The sequence below is a fragment of the Lepisosteus platostomus genome, chromosome 14 (genome assembly GCF_059453375.1).
Source record: "Lepisosteus platostomus isolate fLepPlt1 chromosome 14, fLepPlt1.hap1, whole genome shotgun sequence".
Lineage (NCBI taxonomy): Eukaryota > Metazoa > Chordata > Actinopteri > Semionotiformes > Lepisosteidae > Lepisosteus > Lepisosteus platostomus.
The window spans coordinates 1,562,149-1,579,062 of NC_142624.1; the positions used below are offsets into that span (position 1 = coordinate 1,562,149).

General features: G+C 60.5%; 1 protein-coding gene across 2 annotated transcripts; it reads right to left on the reverse strand.

The window, feature by feature from the left end:
* Window positions 1–592: 592 nt before the first annotated feature.
* csnk1e (casein kinase 1, epsilon) lies at window positions 593–15,963 on the reverse strand. 2 transcript variants are annotated; one of them, XM_088607034.1, is made up of 11 exons: window positions 15,727–15,963; window positions 12,685–12,780; window positions 11,691–11,801; window positions 10,738–10,886; window positions 9,699–9,927; window positions 9,163–9,333; window positions 8,342–8,490; window positions 8,069–8,255; window positions 7,570–7,709; window positions 4,197–4,269; window positions 593–3,312 (listed from the first exon to the last, which is right to left on the reverse strand). In XM_088607034.1, exons 2-10 carry the CDS (start codon window positions 12,758–12,760, stop codon window positions 4,237–4,239), a joined length of 1,245 nt encoding a protein of 414 aa, XP_088463160.1. In that variant the 5' UTR covers window positions 12,761–12,780; window positions 15,727–15,963; the 3' UTR covers window positions 593–3,312; window positions 4,197–4,236. The 2 variants fall into 2 exon arrangements, with proteins under 2 accessions (XP_088463160.1, XP_088463161.1); XM_088607035.1 differs by lacking the exon at window positions 15,727–15,963 and adding an exon at window positions 14,953–15,234.
* Between the last annotated feature and the right edge of the window lie 951 nt (window positions 15,964–16,914).

The window sequence follows — 16,914 nt, forward strand, 5'->3', positions numbered from 1 at the left end:
GGATCGTTAGTGACCAGCGCTCAGGACACCAGGGTTATTACCCCAACTCTCACAGTTTGGACACCAGGACACCGGCTTGAAAATTGCAGTCCAGTTTGTCCTGGTCCATGAATCAGTTTGAAAATGGATGGACAGCATTATAATTCAGTGATCAATTAAGGACCTGATGTACTCGAGTGAGGAGTCTCACTATGAGCCGAAATGAAACCGAAAGCAATCCAGTCCGCTGCAGTTGATCGATCACACTGTCACAGGCCTTTAGAGCCGGGTATCAAACCATACTCTCGGGTGTCCAGTCTGCTCTGGCTCTTGGGCCAACCTGAGTAGCCAACTATTTTCTCAGACACAGATACAAGTCCCTCCACAGACCACTCCCTCCATCAGAGCTGCAGTTACCCATGAATCTCCCCCCAGCCTGCTCACAGGAGTCGGACTCCTGCAGTTAAATAACCGGACCCGCGACGGAGATCTCAGAAACCAGAACCGTCGGGCACAGAGCCTGGGAATCCTGCTGCAGAAATTCCAGAGGTGAAGGAGACCCCAGACCTTGCGAACAAGAGATGGAACAGAAAGACTCCAACCCAGACAGGAGTGACGTGTCTGTATTTTTATTACTTCATAAAATATACACAAATACTGTTGTAAATAAAGTGTTAAAGAACTGTACAAGATCTCATTACACAATACAGAAAGTGTGCCTGATCCCCCCCTCCCACACACACACAGGAGGAGAGTTACACTGCTACTGGGTCACTAAAAACCAACCATCGCTAAAAAGAGTAAAACGACGCCCAGCCCACGACATCAGAAGAACTGCCTGATTCCCGGACTGCAGCTGTCCCCTTCTTTCCCAGACCAGCTGCAGTATCGGAGAAGGGGGAGTAAAATTTAGGGATAAAATCCATCATTGCCGGGTCTCGGCAGGTATTTCCAAAGCTCTGTTAAAGGGGAAATTTAGGATCAGAATGCGCCTTTGCATTTGGATAGGGATGCCGAAAAACAAGCAGATGTCTTCCAGTGCTTCAAGAGGGAAAAGGTTGCCAAATATGGCCCCGCCCACCCATCCAGGGACACACCCACACTGAGGCAGGACGCACAGCGGAGTGAGCGCAGAAACTCCCAGAGGGCACCGCACACCAGCGACGACAACACCGCACCTGATCAGCTCAAAATCCGAGCAAGATCCAGTCCGCAGGGTCGCCATTGTTATAAGATCGCACACGAGACATCTTTTTTTTTTAGGGATGTTACACAGGGACCAATCGAACCCCCAGTGAGGAATCAGAAATCTACTCTTAATGAATGAAAACTACAGAGATCAGAGGAGGGGTCAGACATCATGGGGGGAAAACCAGGGGCGGCTTGTCAGCACAGTGGGTTCGAGTCAATTTAAAACGTCTGGTCAACTGGAACACGGGGCAGGAAGTGGGAGCCGAGACAGGGACCAGTACCCTCAGGGAGGAGCACTGGGATAACACCAGCAGGAAGGGCACAGAAATCCCGGACTGCGAACCGGCCCCGTCAGGAAAGATGGAGGAGCGAGGACGGGGTCTGTCCAGGTCCCGGGCGGAAACTGTCCAGGGCGGCCTCCCCTCAGGTCCCCACCCAGAACCGCCACGCGCTCCCAGAGTCCGCTGCTCCCGGAAGACCGGCCGGAAATCCGACTCACCTGACCGCCGTGTGGGCGCCGACGGCGGACAATGGACAAGGTCAGAGGGCAAGGGAGGTGTGACCCCCCCACACACACACACGAGAGCAGCGGGATGGGAGACCCGGATCACGAGCAGCACGAGCGCACAGATCTCATGGGCCGCGCGGGGCCAGGCAGGAGCCATCTTGCCCTCGGTCTCCCACCGCCTGCCGAGAAACCGCAGCGCCCCCACGGCACGACCCAGACAGCAGTGTAACCACCTCCACGAGGGGAACGAGCCCCCCCCGCCCGCGAGCTCTTCCTACACGACACCTTCGAACGGCCGTCCACAGTTTGGCTTTGACACAGAGGAGAAAAAAAATATTTACAGTGACGTAAAAAAATTCCATTCCACCCCTTCACTCCCCTCAGCCCCCCGCACCCCGTCCCCCCCCCCCCCAAAAAAAATATTTAAATTATAAAGTCAATAATAACAATCACGATCATTAGAATAGCCATTCTCATCGGGACAGCCCGGCCCGGAAATGGTACGCTCCACCCTTCGGATCGGAACCTCATCTCTTGGCGGAGCGAGTCCGATATTCTAACGGCAAGCCGTCTGGTCATCGTGTATATAAATGTGTGTTGAAAACAAAACAAAACGGACATCTTGTTCAGAAGCTTCACATGGTGCGCCCTCTCCCTCCCGTGGTCAAGCAGGGGTGGAGGGGAGAGGAGGGGAGAGGAGCCAGGTCCTGCCCGCTGCGCCGCGCCGCCGGCCTCTGCCAGTCTGCAATCTTCCCCTCTGTCGGCCCCCTGGACTAAACTTCCTACGTCACCTGCTCTGCCAAAAGCCATCCTGTCTGGCGGTCAGACGTCCCGCTGAGGAGGGGAGAGGGGGCAGGGCTTCACCGACGCGCCATCGCCACCCCAGCCTCACTGCTGCGCCATCTCCACCTCTGCCCTGCCCTCCCCACCCTGCCCTGCGTCTGCCACCCCCTCTCCACCTCGCCACCTCCACCCTGCCCTCCCCGATGTGCCACCTCCTCAGCGGGCTGACGCCACAAATAAGTGCGCCAACACCTCCCGTCCCAGCGCCCGGCGCCCGGCTCTCTCCGGCTCCCTCCCCGCCCACGAGCGGCCGACCTCTTGCCCCCTGCCCCTGCGCCACGGAAGAGGTGAAGGCAATAAAAAATAAACACACGCGTGTTGAAAAGATGTGACCTTATTCCTGCTTCAGGGACGTCACGATTACTTCGAAACGTTTCTAAGCGTGCCCATGAGTACACACACACACACACACGGAGACTAGCACACACATGTCCCGAGTTTTCCCTGAAGTGTCTGTGAACCGTCCCACTACGAGCACGAGCAAAACGAACCTACTTGGTGGGGTGGACTGAACCCCAGCTCCCGGCACCCCCAAGACTGCAGCAGATGGAATGAAGATGGGTGGGGGTGGGGTGGGGGTCCAGTCACCATGGAAACGGGGTGTTCTGGGGGGGGGGTTGTTGTGAGCACGAGACGGAGGGGCGCGGGGGTAACCCCGGTCTCCTCGCCCCCTTGGCAGGGGAGCAGCGGCCTTTCCTTCCACTTCCTTGTCCTCTTGGCAAAAGTTTTTTTTTTAAATACGAAACAAAAACGGGGGATAATCCCTTGAGGTCCACACCAGGGCCACAGCACTGCAAGACAAAGGCACAGGCGGGGCGCGATTACTGCCGCGGCTCGAGCAGGGGGCCGCCTCCACACACAGGCTGCTAAGGAACAGGTCAAGCTCTAGCCCATACTGGAAGGGAAAGAAAAGACTGGACACTGACGGGCACTGGACACTGATGGGCACAGGACTCAACAAGAGACACTGGACAGGGGACAACGAGAGACACTGGACATTGATGGGCACTGGGCTCAACAAGAGACACTGGACACTGATGGGCACAAGGCTCGCTGGACAGAGGACAACGAGAGACACTGGACACCGATGGGCACTGGGCTCAACAAGAGACACTGGACACTGATGGGCACAGGGGACAACGAGAGACACTGGACAGGGGACAACGAGACACACTGGACAGGGGACAACGAGACACACTGGACAGGGGACAACGAGACACACTGGACAGGGGACAACGAGACACACTGGACAGGGGACAACGAGACACACTGGACACTGATGGGCACTGGGCTCAACAAAAGACACTGGACACTGATGGGCACAGGGCTCTCTGGACAGGGGACAACGAGAGACACTGGACACTGATGGGCACAGGGCTCAACAAGAGACACTGGACACTGATGGGCACTGGGCTCGCTGGACAGGGGACAACGAGAGACACTGGACACTGATGGGCACAGGACTCAACAAGAGACACTGGACACTGATGGGCACTGGGCTCAACAAGAGACACTGGACACTGATGGGCACAAGGCTCGCTGGACAGGGGACAAGGAGAGACACTGGACACCGATGGGGGAACAGCTCACTGGCCAGAGATGGCCACAGGTCGGCATGCCGGCCTGTGAAAGTACATGAACACTGGGCTGTGGGAGTGCATGCTGGGAATCTCACCTGCCGGTTTCCCGCGGGTCTGGCTGGCCGGGGGCAGGGCTCACTTCCCCATGTGCTCAAACGGCATGCTGACCTGGAGAGCAGGGGAGGAAGGGAAACTCCAGTCCCAGTAAGAGCAGTGCCGTCGCTCAGACAGCGAGTCCAGTCCCAGTAAGAGCAGTGCAGTCGCTCAGACAGCGAGTCCACACTCCAGTCCCAGTAAGAGCAGTGCAGTCGCTCAGACAGCGAGTCCAGTCCCAGTAAGAGCAGTGCAGTCGCTCAGACAGCGAGTCCAGTCCCAGTAAGAGCAGTGCAGTCGCTCAGACAGCGAGTCCAGTCCCAGTAAGAGCAGTGCAGTCGCTCAGACAGCGAGTCCAGTCCCAGTAAGAGCAGTGCAGTCGCTCAGACAGCGAGTCCAGTCCCAGTAAGAGCAGTGCAGTCGCTCAGACAGCGAGTCCAGTCCCAGTAAGAGCAGTGCAGTCGCTCAGACAGCGAGTCCAGTCCCAGTAAGAGCAGTGCAGTCGCTCAGACAGCGAGTCCACGCTCCAGTCCCAGTAAGAGCAGTGCAGTCGCTCGGACAGCGAGTCCACACTCCAGTCCCAGTAAGAGCAGTGCAGTCGCTCAGACAGCGAGTCCACGCTCCAGTCCCAGTAAGAGCAGTGCAGTCGCTCAGACAGCGAGTCCACGCTCCAGTCCCAGTAAGAGCAGTGCAGTCGCTCAGACAGCGAGTCCACGCTCCAGTCCCAGTAAGAGCAGTGCAGTCGCTCAGACAGCGAGTCCACACTCCAGTCCCAGTAAGAGCAGTGCAGTCGCTCAGACAGCGAGTCCACGCTCCAGTCCCAGTAAGAGCAGTGCAGTCGCTCAGACAGCGAGTCCAGTCCCAGTAAGAGCAGTGCAGTCGCTCAGACAGCGAGTCCAGTCCCAGTAAGAGCAGTGCAGTCGCTCAGACAGCGAGTCCAGTCCCAGTAAGAGCAGTGCAGTCGCTCAGACAGCGAGTCCAGTCCCAGTAAGAGCAGTGCAGTCGCTCAGACAGCGAGTCCAGTCCCAGTAAGAGCAGTGCAGTCGCTCAGACAGCGAGTCCACACTCCAGTCCCAGTAAGAGCAGTGCCGTCGCTCAGACAGCGAGTCCACACTCCAGTCCCAGTAAGAGCAGTGCAGTCGCTCGGGCAGCGAGTCCACGCTCCAGTCCCAGTAAGAGCAGTGCAGTCGCTCAGACAGCGAGTCCACACTCCAGTCCCAGTAAGAGCAGTGCAGTCGCTCGGGCAGCGAGTCCACACTCCAGTCCCAGTAAGAGCAGTGCAGTCGCTCGGGCAGCGAGTCCACACTCCAGTCCCAGTAAGAGCAGTGCAGTCGCTCAGACAGCGAGTCCACGCTCCAGTCCCAGTAAGAGCAGTGCAGTCGCTCAGACAGCGAGTCCACGCTCCAGTCCCAGTAAGAGCAGTGCAGTCGCTCAGACAGCGAGTCCACACTCCAGTCCCAGTAAGAGCAGTGCAGTCGCTCAGACAGCGAGTCCACGCTCCAGTCCCAGTAAGAGCAGTGCAGTCGCTCAGACAGCGAGTCCAGTCCCAGTAAGAGCAGTGCAGTCGCTCAGACAGCGAGTCCAGTCCCAGTAAGAGCAGTGCAGTCGCTCAGACAGCGAGTCCAGTCCCAGTAAGAGCAGTGCAGTCGCTCAGACAGCGAGTCCAGTCCCAGTAAGAGCAGTGCAGTCGCTCAGACAGCGAGTCCAGTCCCAGTAAGAGCAGTGCAGTCGCTCAGACAGCGAGTCCACGCTCCAGTCCCAGTAAGAGCAGTGCAGTCGCTCAGACAGCGAGTCCAGTCCCAGTAAGAGCAGTGCAGTCGCTCAGACAGCGAGTCCAGTCCCAGTAAGAGCAGTGCAGTCGCTCAGACAGCGAGTCCAGTCCCAGTAAGAGCAGTGCAGTCGCTCAGACAGCGAGTCCAGTCCCAGTAAGAGCAGTGCAGTCGCTCAGACAGCGAGTCCAGTCCCAGTAAGAGCAGTGCAGTCGCTCAGACAGCGAGTCCACACTCCAGTCCCAGTAAGAGCAGTGCCGTCGCTCAGACAGCGAGTCCACACTCCAGTCCCAGTAAGAGCAGTGCAGTCGCTCGGGCAGCGAGTCCACGCTCCAGTCCCAGTAAGAGCAGTGCAGTCGCTCAGACAGCGAGTCCACACTCCAGTCCCAGTAAGAGCAGTGCAGTCGCTCGGGCAGCGAGTCCACACTCCAGTCCCAGTAAGAGCAGTGCAGTCGCTCGGGCAGCGAGTCCACACTCCAGTCCCAGTAAGAGCAGTGCAGTCGCTCGGGCAGCGAGTCCACACTCCAGTCCCAGTAAGAGCAGTGCAGTCGCTCGGGCAGCGAGTCTGAGGACCAGTCCCAGTAAGAGCAGTGCCGTCGCTCAGACAGCGAGTCCACACTCCAGTCCCAGTAAGAGCAGTGCCGTCGCTCGGGCAGCGAGTCCACGCTCCAGTCCCAGTAAGAGCAGTGCAGTCGCTCAGACAGCGAGTCCACACTCCAGTCCCAGTAAGAGCAGTGCCGTCGCTCAGACAGCGAGTCCACACTCCAGTCCCAGTAAGAGCAGTGCAGTCGCTCGGGCAGCGAGTCCACGCTCCAGTCCCAGTAAGAGCAGTGCAGTCGCTCAGACAGCGAGTCCACACTCCAGTCCCAGTAAGAGCAGTGCTGTCGCTCGGGCAGCGAGTCCACACTCCAGTCCCAGTAAGAGCAGTGCAGTCGCTCGGGCAGCGAGTCCACACTCCAGTCCCAGTAAGAGCAGTGCCGTCGCTCGGACAGCGAGTCCACGCTCCAGTCCCAGTAAGAGCAGTGCAGTCGCTCGGGCAGCGAGTCCACGCTCCAGTCCCAGTAAGAGCAGTGCAGTCGCTCGGGCAGCGAGTCCACGCTCCAGTCCCAGTAAGAGCAGTGCAGTCGCTCAGACAGCGAGTCCACGCTCCAGTCCCAGTAAGAGCAGTGCCGTCGCTCAGACAGCGAGTCCACGCTCCAGTCCCAGTAAGAGCAGTGCCGTCGCTCAGACAGCGAGTCCACGCTCCAGTCCCAGTAAGAGCAGTGCCGTCGCTCAGACAGCGAGTCCAGTCCCAGTAAGAGCAGTGCAGTCGCTCAGACAGCGAGTCTGAGGACCAGTCCCAGTAAGAGCAGTGCCGTCGCTCAGACAGCGAGTCCACGCTCCAGTCCCAGTAAGAGCAGTGCCGTCGCTCAGACAGCGAGTCCAGTCCCAGTAAGAGCAGTGCAGTCGCTCAGACAGCGAGTCTGAGGACCAGTCCCAGTAAGAGCAGTGCCGTCTCTCGGGCAGCGAGTCCACACTCCAGTCCCAGTAAGAGCAGTGCAGTCGCTCGGGCAGCGAGTCCCAGTGACGCACAGCGACCCAGGCAGCGAGCCGGCAGCGTGAGTACCTGTGACGTGGAGATGCGCGAGGCCTCCTGTCTGGCCGTCAGGTCGGAGGAGGAGACGTTGGCCGGCGCCCCGCGGTGTAGCCGCATGCTCACCTTCCTCTCTCGCTCTGCCCGCGAAATCGCCCGCGGCGACGTGTTGCCTAGGAGACAGACGCACAGTAACGCACACAGAAGACCGGCTGCCTTCCCCTGTCTGCTGCAGAGGCCCGAGCACCAGCCGCAGTAGAGGAGTCACCACCGCAAAACCCGCAGGCCCGAGAGCGCACCCAGGCCCGCTAACCCCACCCAGGAGCGGCCTGGCCCCTGCTCAAGCGCAGAGGGAACGAGCTCTGCCGAACCAGTCCGGTTTTTTCTTAAAGCCACGCTTTGTCTTCTGTGTGCGGAGGAGTGACGGGCTGGGAGCTCAGCGGAAACCCTCTCAGGAGCCACGAGGAGAGGCAGCCATCTTTAAAAGCTGGTGATGACGCATGCACGCCTGCAGGGCCCCCCCGGCACTCACCGGCCTGCTGGATGCGGGAGGCGGGGGTGGATATGGCTGGTTCCGGCCCGTTCCTGACCCGGTTGGGGGCCGGGGCGGCGGGCCCCGGCGGCAGGGCCCGGGCCGCCGACCCGCGAGGCGCCCCTATCCTCTCGTCCCGCTCCTCCCTGCGCTCCCTCTCGCCGTCCTCCGCCGTCCGCCCCGCGCCCTGCCCGGGGGGGAGAGGGTTAACGAGGGCGTCCCGGAGCCCGGCGCCGGGGGATGGGGGAGGTGGGGGGACCGGCGCGGACTCACGAATTTGAGCATGTTCCAGTCGAAGACGTAGTCGTAGGAGAAGCCCTGCCGGTGGAACAGGTTCCTGAAGAGCTGGCGCAGGTACGAGTAGTCGGGCTTGTCGTCAAACCGCAGGGAGCGACAGAAGTTCAGATAGGTGGAGAACTCCGCTACAGAGAGAGGGAGACGGGGTGAGAGAGAGACGGGGCGCAGGATGGGACCGTCACAGGACGGGACAGGACAGTCAGAGGCCAGGGGGACAGGACCGTGTGCAGGACGGGACAGTCACAGGCCAGGGGGATGGGATGGGACAGCATGCGGGGCAGGGGGACAGGACCATGAGCAGGACGGGACAGTCACAGGCCAGGGGGACAGGACCATGGGCAGGATGGGACAGCCACAGGCCAGGGGGACGGGACAGGACAGCGTGTGGGACGGGACGGGACAGCATGCAGGGCAGGGGGACAGTCACAGGCCAGGGGGACAGGACCATGGGCAGGATGGGACAGCCACAGGCCAGGGGGACGGGACGGGACGGGACAGCCACAGGCCAGGGGGACGGGACGGGACCGTGTGCGGGACGGGACAGCCACAGGCCAGGGGGACGGGACAGGACAGTGTGCGGGACGGGACAGCCACAGGCCAGGGGGACGGGACAGGACAGTGTGCGGGACGGGACAGCCACAGGCCAGGGGGACGGGATGGGACAGCATGCGGGGCAGGGGGACAGGACCATGAGCAGGACGGGACAGTCACAGGCCAGGGGGACAGGACCATGGGCAGGATGGGACAGTCACAGGCCAGGGGGACGGGACGGGACAATGCGCGGGACAGGGACTCACAGGGATATCCTTTGCACAACACCTCGATGGGCGTGGACATCTTCTTCTCGCTGATGCGCTCGTACTTCTGCCGCTTGGTGGCGGCCTTCAGGCCCTGCCAGGGCAGGGAGCCCAGGTTGAAGTACATCAGCACGTAGCCCAGGGACTCCAGGTCGTCACGCCGAGACTGCTCTGTCAGAGAGAGAGGGGAGGGGGGCGGGGAGTGAGGACCGGAGCGCAGGCAGGGTGGGACTTCCTTGACTTCCCCCTGCAGGCTCGCCCCGATGACACCCTCCGATCAGAGCTTGATCCCCTTTCGCCCTTATCCACATAGTGAGTCCCTATGGCCACTGAGCCACCCCCACCCCCCGGGTGGGCGTGTCCAACCACAACATCCCCTCCCTGAGTGGGCGTGTCCAGCCGTGACATCCCTCCCCCTCGAGTGGGCGTGTCAATCCCATGTTCCCCTCCTCCAGGTGGGCGTGTCCTCCCAACATGCCCCGCCCCCCGCCCCAAGCACGCAGCAGAGTGGGTCCAACACTAGCCAACGCACACACCGATGCCCAGGTGGGTGTTGATGGAGGCGTAGCGGGCGGTGCCCGTCAGGTTCTTGTTCTCGCGGTAGGGGATGTGCTGGTGCGTGCGGGCGTCGCGGTACTTCTTGGCCAGGCCGAAGTCGATGATGTACACAAGGTTGCCCTTCTTCCCCAGGCCCATCAGAAAGTTGTCCGGCTTGACGTCCCGGTGGATGAAGTTCTTGGAGTGGATGTACTCTATACGGCTGATCTGGGGGGGGGGGTTGGGGGAGGGGTGCAGGGGGGAGTGAGGGACACGGGTTAGGATCCGCAGGAGGAAGAGGGGAGAGACGCAGGAGGAAGCAGGGGGACGCGGAGACAATGGAGGAGGGAGCCAGTCAGTAACAGCCCAGGAGATGAAAAAGCGGGCCAGTGAATCAGCCAGCAAGAGACCGAGTGTGCGAGGGGAGGAGGAGGAAAGAGGAGGAGGCAGGAGAGCGAATAAGTGTGCGAGAGAACGAGTCCGCAAGGAGCAAGCGTGCGAGAGAACGAGTCCGCGAGTGAACAAGCGTGCGAGGGGACGGAGAAGGGAGAAGGGAGCCAAGTGAACGAGCGTGCAAGTAAATAAGTGCAAGATAATCAGTGTGCGAGGGAACAGGGAAAGGAGCGAGTGTGCAAGCACATAAGCGTGCAAGAGAATGAGTGTGCGAGGGACCAGAGGAAAGGAGAAGGCAAGACGGTGAATAAGCGTGCGAGGGAATGAGTGTGCGAGGGAACAGAGGAAAGGAGAAGGCAAGACGGTGAATAAGCGTGTGAGGGAATGAGCGTGCGAGGGAACAGAGGAACGAGTAAGCGTGCATGTACGCGAGGTGGGTGGGAAAGGAGAAGGTAGGCAAATGAGTGTGCGAGGGAATAGGCATTCAAGAGAATGGGAGCGTGCAAGGGGACGGGAGGGAGGAGGCAGGACAGTGAGTAAGAGTGCAAGAGAATCGGCGTGCGAGGGAACGGGGGAAGGAGCAAGTCAGCAAGCGCTAGATGAGCGAGTGAACAAACGAGTAAGCGGGTGAAGGGGTAGAGGTACCATCTGGTCAGCCAGCAGCAGCACAGTCTTCAGGCTGAACTTCCGGGAGCAGAAGTTGAAGAGATCTTCCAGACTGGGGCCCAGCAGCTCCATCACCATCACATTGTAATCCCCCTCCGCACCACACCACTTGATAGAGGGAATCCCCACTGAGAGAGAGAGACAGGGTTAGTACACACTGACTGGACACTCCAGTACATGAACACTGCACTGAGAGAGAGAGGGGTTCATACAGACACACTGACTGGACACTCCAGTACATGAACACTGCACTGAGAGAGAGAGGGGTTCATACAGACACACTGCCTGGACACTCCAGTACATGAACACTGCACTGAGAGAGAGAGGGGTTCATACAGACACACTGCCTGGACACTCCAGTACATGAACACTGCACTGAGAGAGAGAGGGGTTCATACAGACACACTGCCTGGACACTCCAGTACATGAACACTGCACTGAGAGAGAGAGGGGTTCATACAGACACACTGCCTGGACACTCCAGTACATGAACACTGCACTGAGAGAGAGAGGGGTTCATACAGACACACTGACTGGACACTCCAGTACATGAACACTGCACTGAGAGAGAGAGGGGTTCATACAGACACACTGACTGGACACTCCAGTACATGAACACTGCACTGAGAGAGAGAGGGGTTCATACAGACACACTGACTGGACACTCCAGTACATGAACACTGCACTGAGAGAGAGAGGGGTTCATACAGACACACTGACTGGACACTCCAGTACATGAACACTGCACTGAGAGAGAGAGAGGGGTTCATACAGACACACTGACTGGACACTCCAGTACATGAACACTGCACTGAGAGAGAGGGGTTCATACACACACACTGACTGGACACTCCAGTACATGAACACTGCACTGAGAGAGAGGGGTTCATACAGACACACTGGGTGAGACAGGTCACCCCAGTCCAGCTCACCTCCTCCCTGCATCATCTTGTAGAACTTGCTCTCGATGTGGAGCTGGGGGTGCTTGGTCTTCACACACTCCAGCTTGATGGCCACCTCCTCCCCTGTGGCAATGTTGGCGCCTGAAACACAGCGATGGAGAGAGGCTGACTGACTGAAGGGAAGCTGGGTTCCACAGGCCTCCCGGCTGGGACCTCTTCCCTGTGGAGTTTGCATGCTCTGTCAAAGAGGGTCTCCCACCTTCCCAAGGCATGCAGTCCCGGCTGATTGGGGTTTGTGTGTGTGTGAACCCTTCGAGGAACTGGGATCCGCTCACAGTGTGGCCTGCCCTGCACCCCGCATTTTCCTCCACCTTGGGGTTCCCATTCTGGCAAACACATAACCCCTGTGCTGAAGTCCCCGCACTGGCTCCCTGTGCAGTACTGCCTCGTCTGAAGACCAGCCGTGAAGGGGGTCCCTTCCCAAGCTATTCCTGCACCCCAGCCTCCTGCTGCGCCCCCCAGGCCGTGTGCCTCTCTTCCCAACGAGAGCAGGAGTTCGGAGCCCCTGGAAACCTCTCTGGAAAACCTCTCTCTGAGCTGCGGGCGTGAAGACTGAAGGAAGTGTTCTGCACGCGTCTTGGCTGAGCTTGATGAAGTCTGTCTCTCCCTGTCTCGGCTGCACAGTCCAGTGAAAATATGGCTGCTGCTACGGCTGTCTGGCCCACCAACCCCCCGAAAACGGGCTGGGTTTACAGCCACTCAGGCCGCCTTCATCAGCAGCAGCAGCAGCTTGATGGGAGAGGGGCGTCCCAGAGTGAAAAACAGGCAGGGGTTCCTTTAAAACCTTCACCAACAACAGACCGGGATTTCCTTTACATTTAAACCCGGAGAGCGACTGCAGTTTTAATGGGAACTATCTCTTGACAAAAGCCCCCCCCCCACAAACCCCTTGACCCCTGTGCAGCAGGACAGGACAGGAAGGGGAAGGGGCGGGCCCGGCCGTGACCTCTGACCTCTGACCTACCCAGGTAGATGTCCCCGAAGGAGCCGCTGCCGATCTTGCGGCCCAGGCGGTACTTGTTCCCCACGCGCAGCTCCATCCTCGGGCTCCGCGGACTGGCTGGGGGGGACAGGGACGATACAGTTAGCAACACCCCAGGAACCTCTGAGCCCCAAAACCAACAGGGACGACACACACTTAGCAACACCCCAGGAACCTCTGAGCCCCAAAACCAACAAGGACGTCCCAAACCAGGACACACAGTAACACCCCGGGTACCGGTTTGACCCACGACCTCCGAGTCTGGACTTGGGGGAGCCCCAAACCCAAGAGGGACGACGACACACAGGTAGCCCAGTACCCCAGGTACCAGTTTGAGCCACGACCTTTGAGTCTGGACCTGGGGAACCCCATAACAAACAGGGACGTCCCAAACCAGGACGCACACAGGTACCCCAGCACTGGCTTGACCCAAGGGCACGGAGACAGACAGTCTCCCAGTCACCCCAGACCCTCAGATCACTGGGGTCCCTGGGCCTGGAGGTCACCCCGAAACACTCGTGACAGGTTGGCCAAGCAGACATGCGGAGGCGGGCCGGGGAAGACGAGGTCATGGCCCGGAGGCCGTGGTTCCGCCCCCCAACGAGACGCTGGGAGCGCCGAGCTGCTGCAGCGACCGGGCGCTGGGAAGAGCCGCCGGGGCGGATCCGGAGGAGGGAGAGACCGGGAGCTCCGGAACACGGCTGGGGCAGCATACGCACCTCGCTCCAGAAAGACCTGCCCGGGCGAGCGTCGACGTCAGGCCCTACACCGGGCACACGGAGAGAGAGAGGGCTAGGCCAGAGCGGACAGGACAGGACAGGACGCGCTCGGCGTCCGCGAGATCTCGGACACGCGCAGCGACACGGCACGACCCCCAGTTTGTCACCTCAGGGCCAGAGGGCTGCAGGAACAAAAACCCAGCCAGGCAGGCGGGCGGGTCAGAACAGGACCAGCGCCGGTCCAGGAGAGCCCCAAACCAGCAGGTGTTTGAGGTTAGAGAACCGGACCCCCTGCCCTGTGGCCGGCGGAGCAGGAGGCGTTCAAAGCCGTTTCAGAGGCGACGGGGACCCGTCTTGCTTCATTAACCCCTCCCTGACGCAGAGGGGCCAGAGGCCGGGCCGTCCAGAAACCGCTGTTCCGAAGCCGGACTGGACCGGGGCGCCAGGAGTCCTGCCGGCCGCGATGACTGCGCTTCAGGTCACTTCCTCCCTCCCCCCCCGAAAAAAAACCCCGGTAACGACGGTCCACTGCGACGGTGGGCTCCCTATCAGTCCTCAATTGAATTAACAGAACAGTCTTGTCTGTTAATACAATTAGGAACCCCCTCCCCCCGCCCCCCTCCGGGCCCTCTGGAAAGGGGATCGGCGACCGGACTGGAGTCGCCACACAAAGGCGTCTCCCCCCTCCCCGGGGCACAACCGGACGACCGACCCCCCCGCCCCGGCAGCTCCTGCTCTCCGGGAAGACCCGGCCCCAGTCTTCACGACCAAGCCGGGGCCCTCAGCTTCTTGCAGCCCCCCTCGAGTGTCGCCCGTCCCCGACACGCGAATAAAACAGAACAGCGGCGAACAACGACGACTTATCGACAGGGGCGTCATGACACCGCTCCCGGCCGGGCTGCGCCGGTGGAGAAAGTGCATTCGCGCGGCGGACCCCGAAAAACAACGGTCTTGAACAGGGCGCCCATGACCGCAGCCCGCCGCCTCCTTCACCGGAGCCGCGAATGACGGGAAACGCGCCGGTAACGGCGACAGCCGCGTCGCTACCGGACAGCTATTTCCGCCTCGGCCTCTTTGTAACGCCTGAGCCATTGCGAACCTACATGGAGCCGCACCACCGGGGATAACGAACCAAACCCACATTAAAAACCTTTTTTTGTTGTTGTGGTCTTTCCGCCGACTCGTCGTATAAAAGCAGGCCAGCCCTGCCGAGATTAAACACTGATCTCCCGAACAGCGAGCGCAGCCGACTTCCGATCCGGGCTGGAGCGCCTGTCGGAGATGGTGGGGTTATTTTTTTTTTGTTGTTGTTGTTGTTGTCGTCGTTGTCTACGGGGGATCCCGGCTCCCGGGAATAACGCCGAGCCAAAGAGACACGCAGGCAGGCAGGGAAGCAGACGCCGAAATAAACGCCGACAGAAAGACCCGTTTCCCTTTCTTCCCGGAGGCCGTGAATTGTAACCAACACGTACTCCTCCACCAGGCCGGCGCAAGGCTCCGGCTACAATGTCTCTCCTTCCCCACTACAAACCTCCTGTACGGCTGTCAACAGCAGAGGGGCATCTGTCTCTCCAGGGCCGTGACGACGCAGCGCAGGGGCTCGGGCACACAATAGCCGGGCCGGACCGCCGAGCTTCCGGACGGGCGAGTGTCCGTGACAGCGGCGCCTCTCCGCGCTGCGCCCGCGTTCCCGCACGGCGAGCTGACGCGGTTTTGTTTTGGTCGGGTTTTTTTTTTTCCCCGCTCTTCCCTTCGCCCCTCTTTTCTAGTTTGGCGTCGATATCGCCGACTGGCAACTAGAGACGAGCGAGGGAGGAAATCACTGACTCTGTGTGCGCTGGGGGAAGGAGGAGGAGGAGGGTGGGTACTCCCGGGTCCTGTCGGAATAACACCATCACAGGGGCTCCGGCGGCCGCAGGAGGAAGGACTGGGCTGCCTGGGCTCGAACCCGCGGCTGCGGCCGTGCGCACCGGTTTAAAAGGCTGCGCTATCCGCTCCACCCGCCTCAACCCTGCGGGCTCGCCGTGCAGACCGGGCCCGGCCCGGCTCGGCTCGCCGTCCCCTGCTCGGACAGCTTCCTCTCCCCCAAAACAGCGCCCGGGGCAGCAGATAGGGGGCCTGCAGCCGCGCCCTTCGGCTCCGGGGCGCTGTCACCCCGCTCCAGCTCCGCGTCCCCGTCTCTCCCCGCACCCCGCGACCGGGTCCGGTGCCGCCGACTCCCCGACCCAAACACGAACACCTCCCTCCCCCCCTCCTCGGCGCCTTTCCCCCCGGGTTTCTGCGGGCTCCCCGGCCGGCCCCTCACCCGATGGTGGGTTATTCCGGTAGCGAGCGCCGCGGCGGTGCTGATCCGGCGGTTGTCAGTCGGACTGGGCCGTGGGCAGCGCTGGATGGGAGCGGATTCTGGCGGCTCTCATGCCCCAAAGGCGCTCCGCCGCTGCTGCGAGTCCCTGCGTGCGAAGAGCCGAGCGCCTCTCTCTGTCTCCCCCTCTCGCCCTGTTCTCCCCTCCGAGCAGCACCATCCACAACAGCGATGATGTCATCCAGCGGCTGGGACGCGACCCGGATCGCCTTAAAGGCGCAGCGCGCCTTTCTTCCCGGACAGAGGCGGAACTGCAGATTGCTGGTCCTACGTCGTCGCCCCCGTTCGGTTTCACCGGGCCCGCCCGGATCTGGCCCAGTATATTTGCAGGTTTTGCATTCTCGGGCAGCTTATAATCGGCTGGACCAATGGGCCAGCTCCTCTGAGCTCTGTGGGTCCTGGTGCTTAAAAAAGAGACCTGGAAAACAGCCCTGGTGTTTTCTGGACAGCCCACAGGCACACTGACCCTCCAGGAGCAGGACTGGACAGCCCTGGTGTAGAGAGACTGGACAGCCCACAGACACACTGAACCCCCAGGAGCAGGACTGGACAGCCCTGGTGTAGAGAGACTGGACAGCCCACAGACACACTGACCCTCCAGGAGAGAGACTGGACAGCCCACAGACACACTGACCCTCCAGGAGCAGGACTGGACAGCCCTGGTGTAGAGAGACTGGACAGCCCACAGACACACTGAACCCCCAGGAGCAGGACTGGACAGCCCTGGTGTAGAGAGACTGGACAGCCCACAGGCACACTGACCCTCCAGGAGCAGGACTGGACAGCCCTGGTGTAGAGAGACTGGACAGCCCACAGACACACTGAACCCCCAGGAGCAGGACTGGACAGCCCTGGTGTAGAGAGACTGGACAGCCCACAGACACACTGACCCTCCAGGAGAGAGACAAGTGGGGTAGTTAAGGGTAACTGAAACCCACTGACACTCCAGCTCCCCAGGTCTGGTGTAGTGTCGTCCAAGGGGCTGGCACCCCAGTGTCCCACTACCCCAGACCAGGTCCTGGTGACCCTAATGTCGGCTGGCTTTTGTTCCAGTCTTGATTGTCCAGTGGAGCCTCACATCTAAAGCAGGATTTACTACCCAGACTTCTGAAAGTGTGTTCAGCTCTGCAG

Bases quoted from the DNA above. Each gene is read 5' to 3' on its own strand.
- csnk1e (XM_088607034.1), bottom strand. From the start codon at position 12,760: ATGGAGCTGCGCGTGGGGAACAAGTACCGCCTGGGCCGCAAGATCGGC. The intron at 9,928-10,737 runs GTACCTCTACCC...CCCCCCCCCCAG, and splicing joins TGCTGCTGGCTGACCAGATG to ATCAGCCGTATAGAGTACAT. The intron at 4,270-7,569 runs GTACTCACGCTG...CCTGCTCTCCAG, and splicing joins CGCGCATCTCCACGTCACAG to GTCAGCATGCCGTTTGAGCA.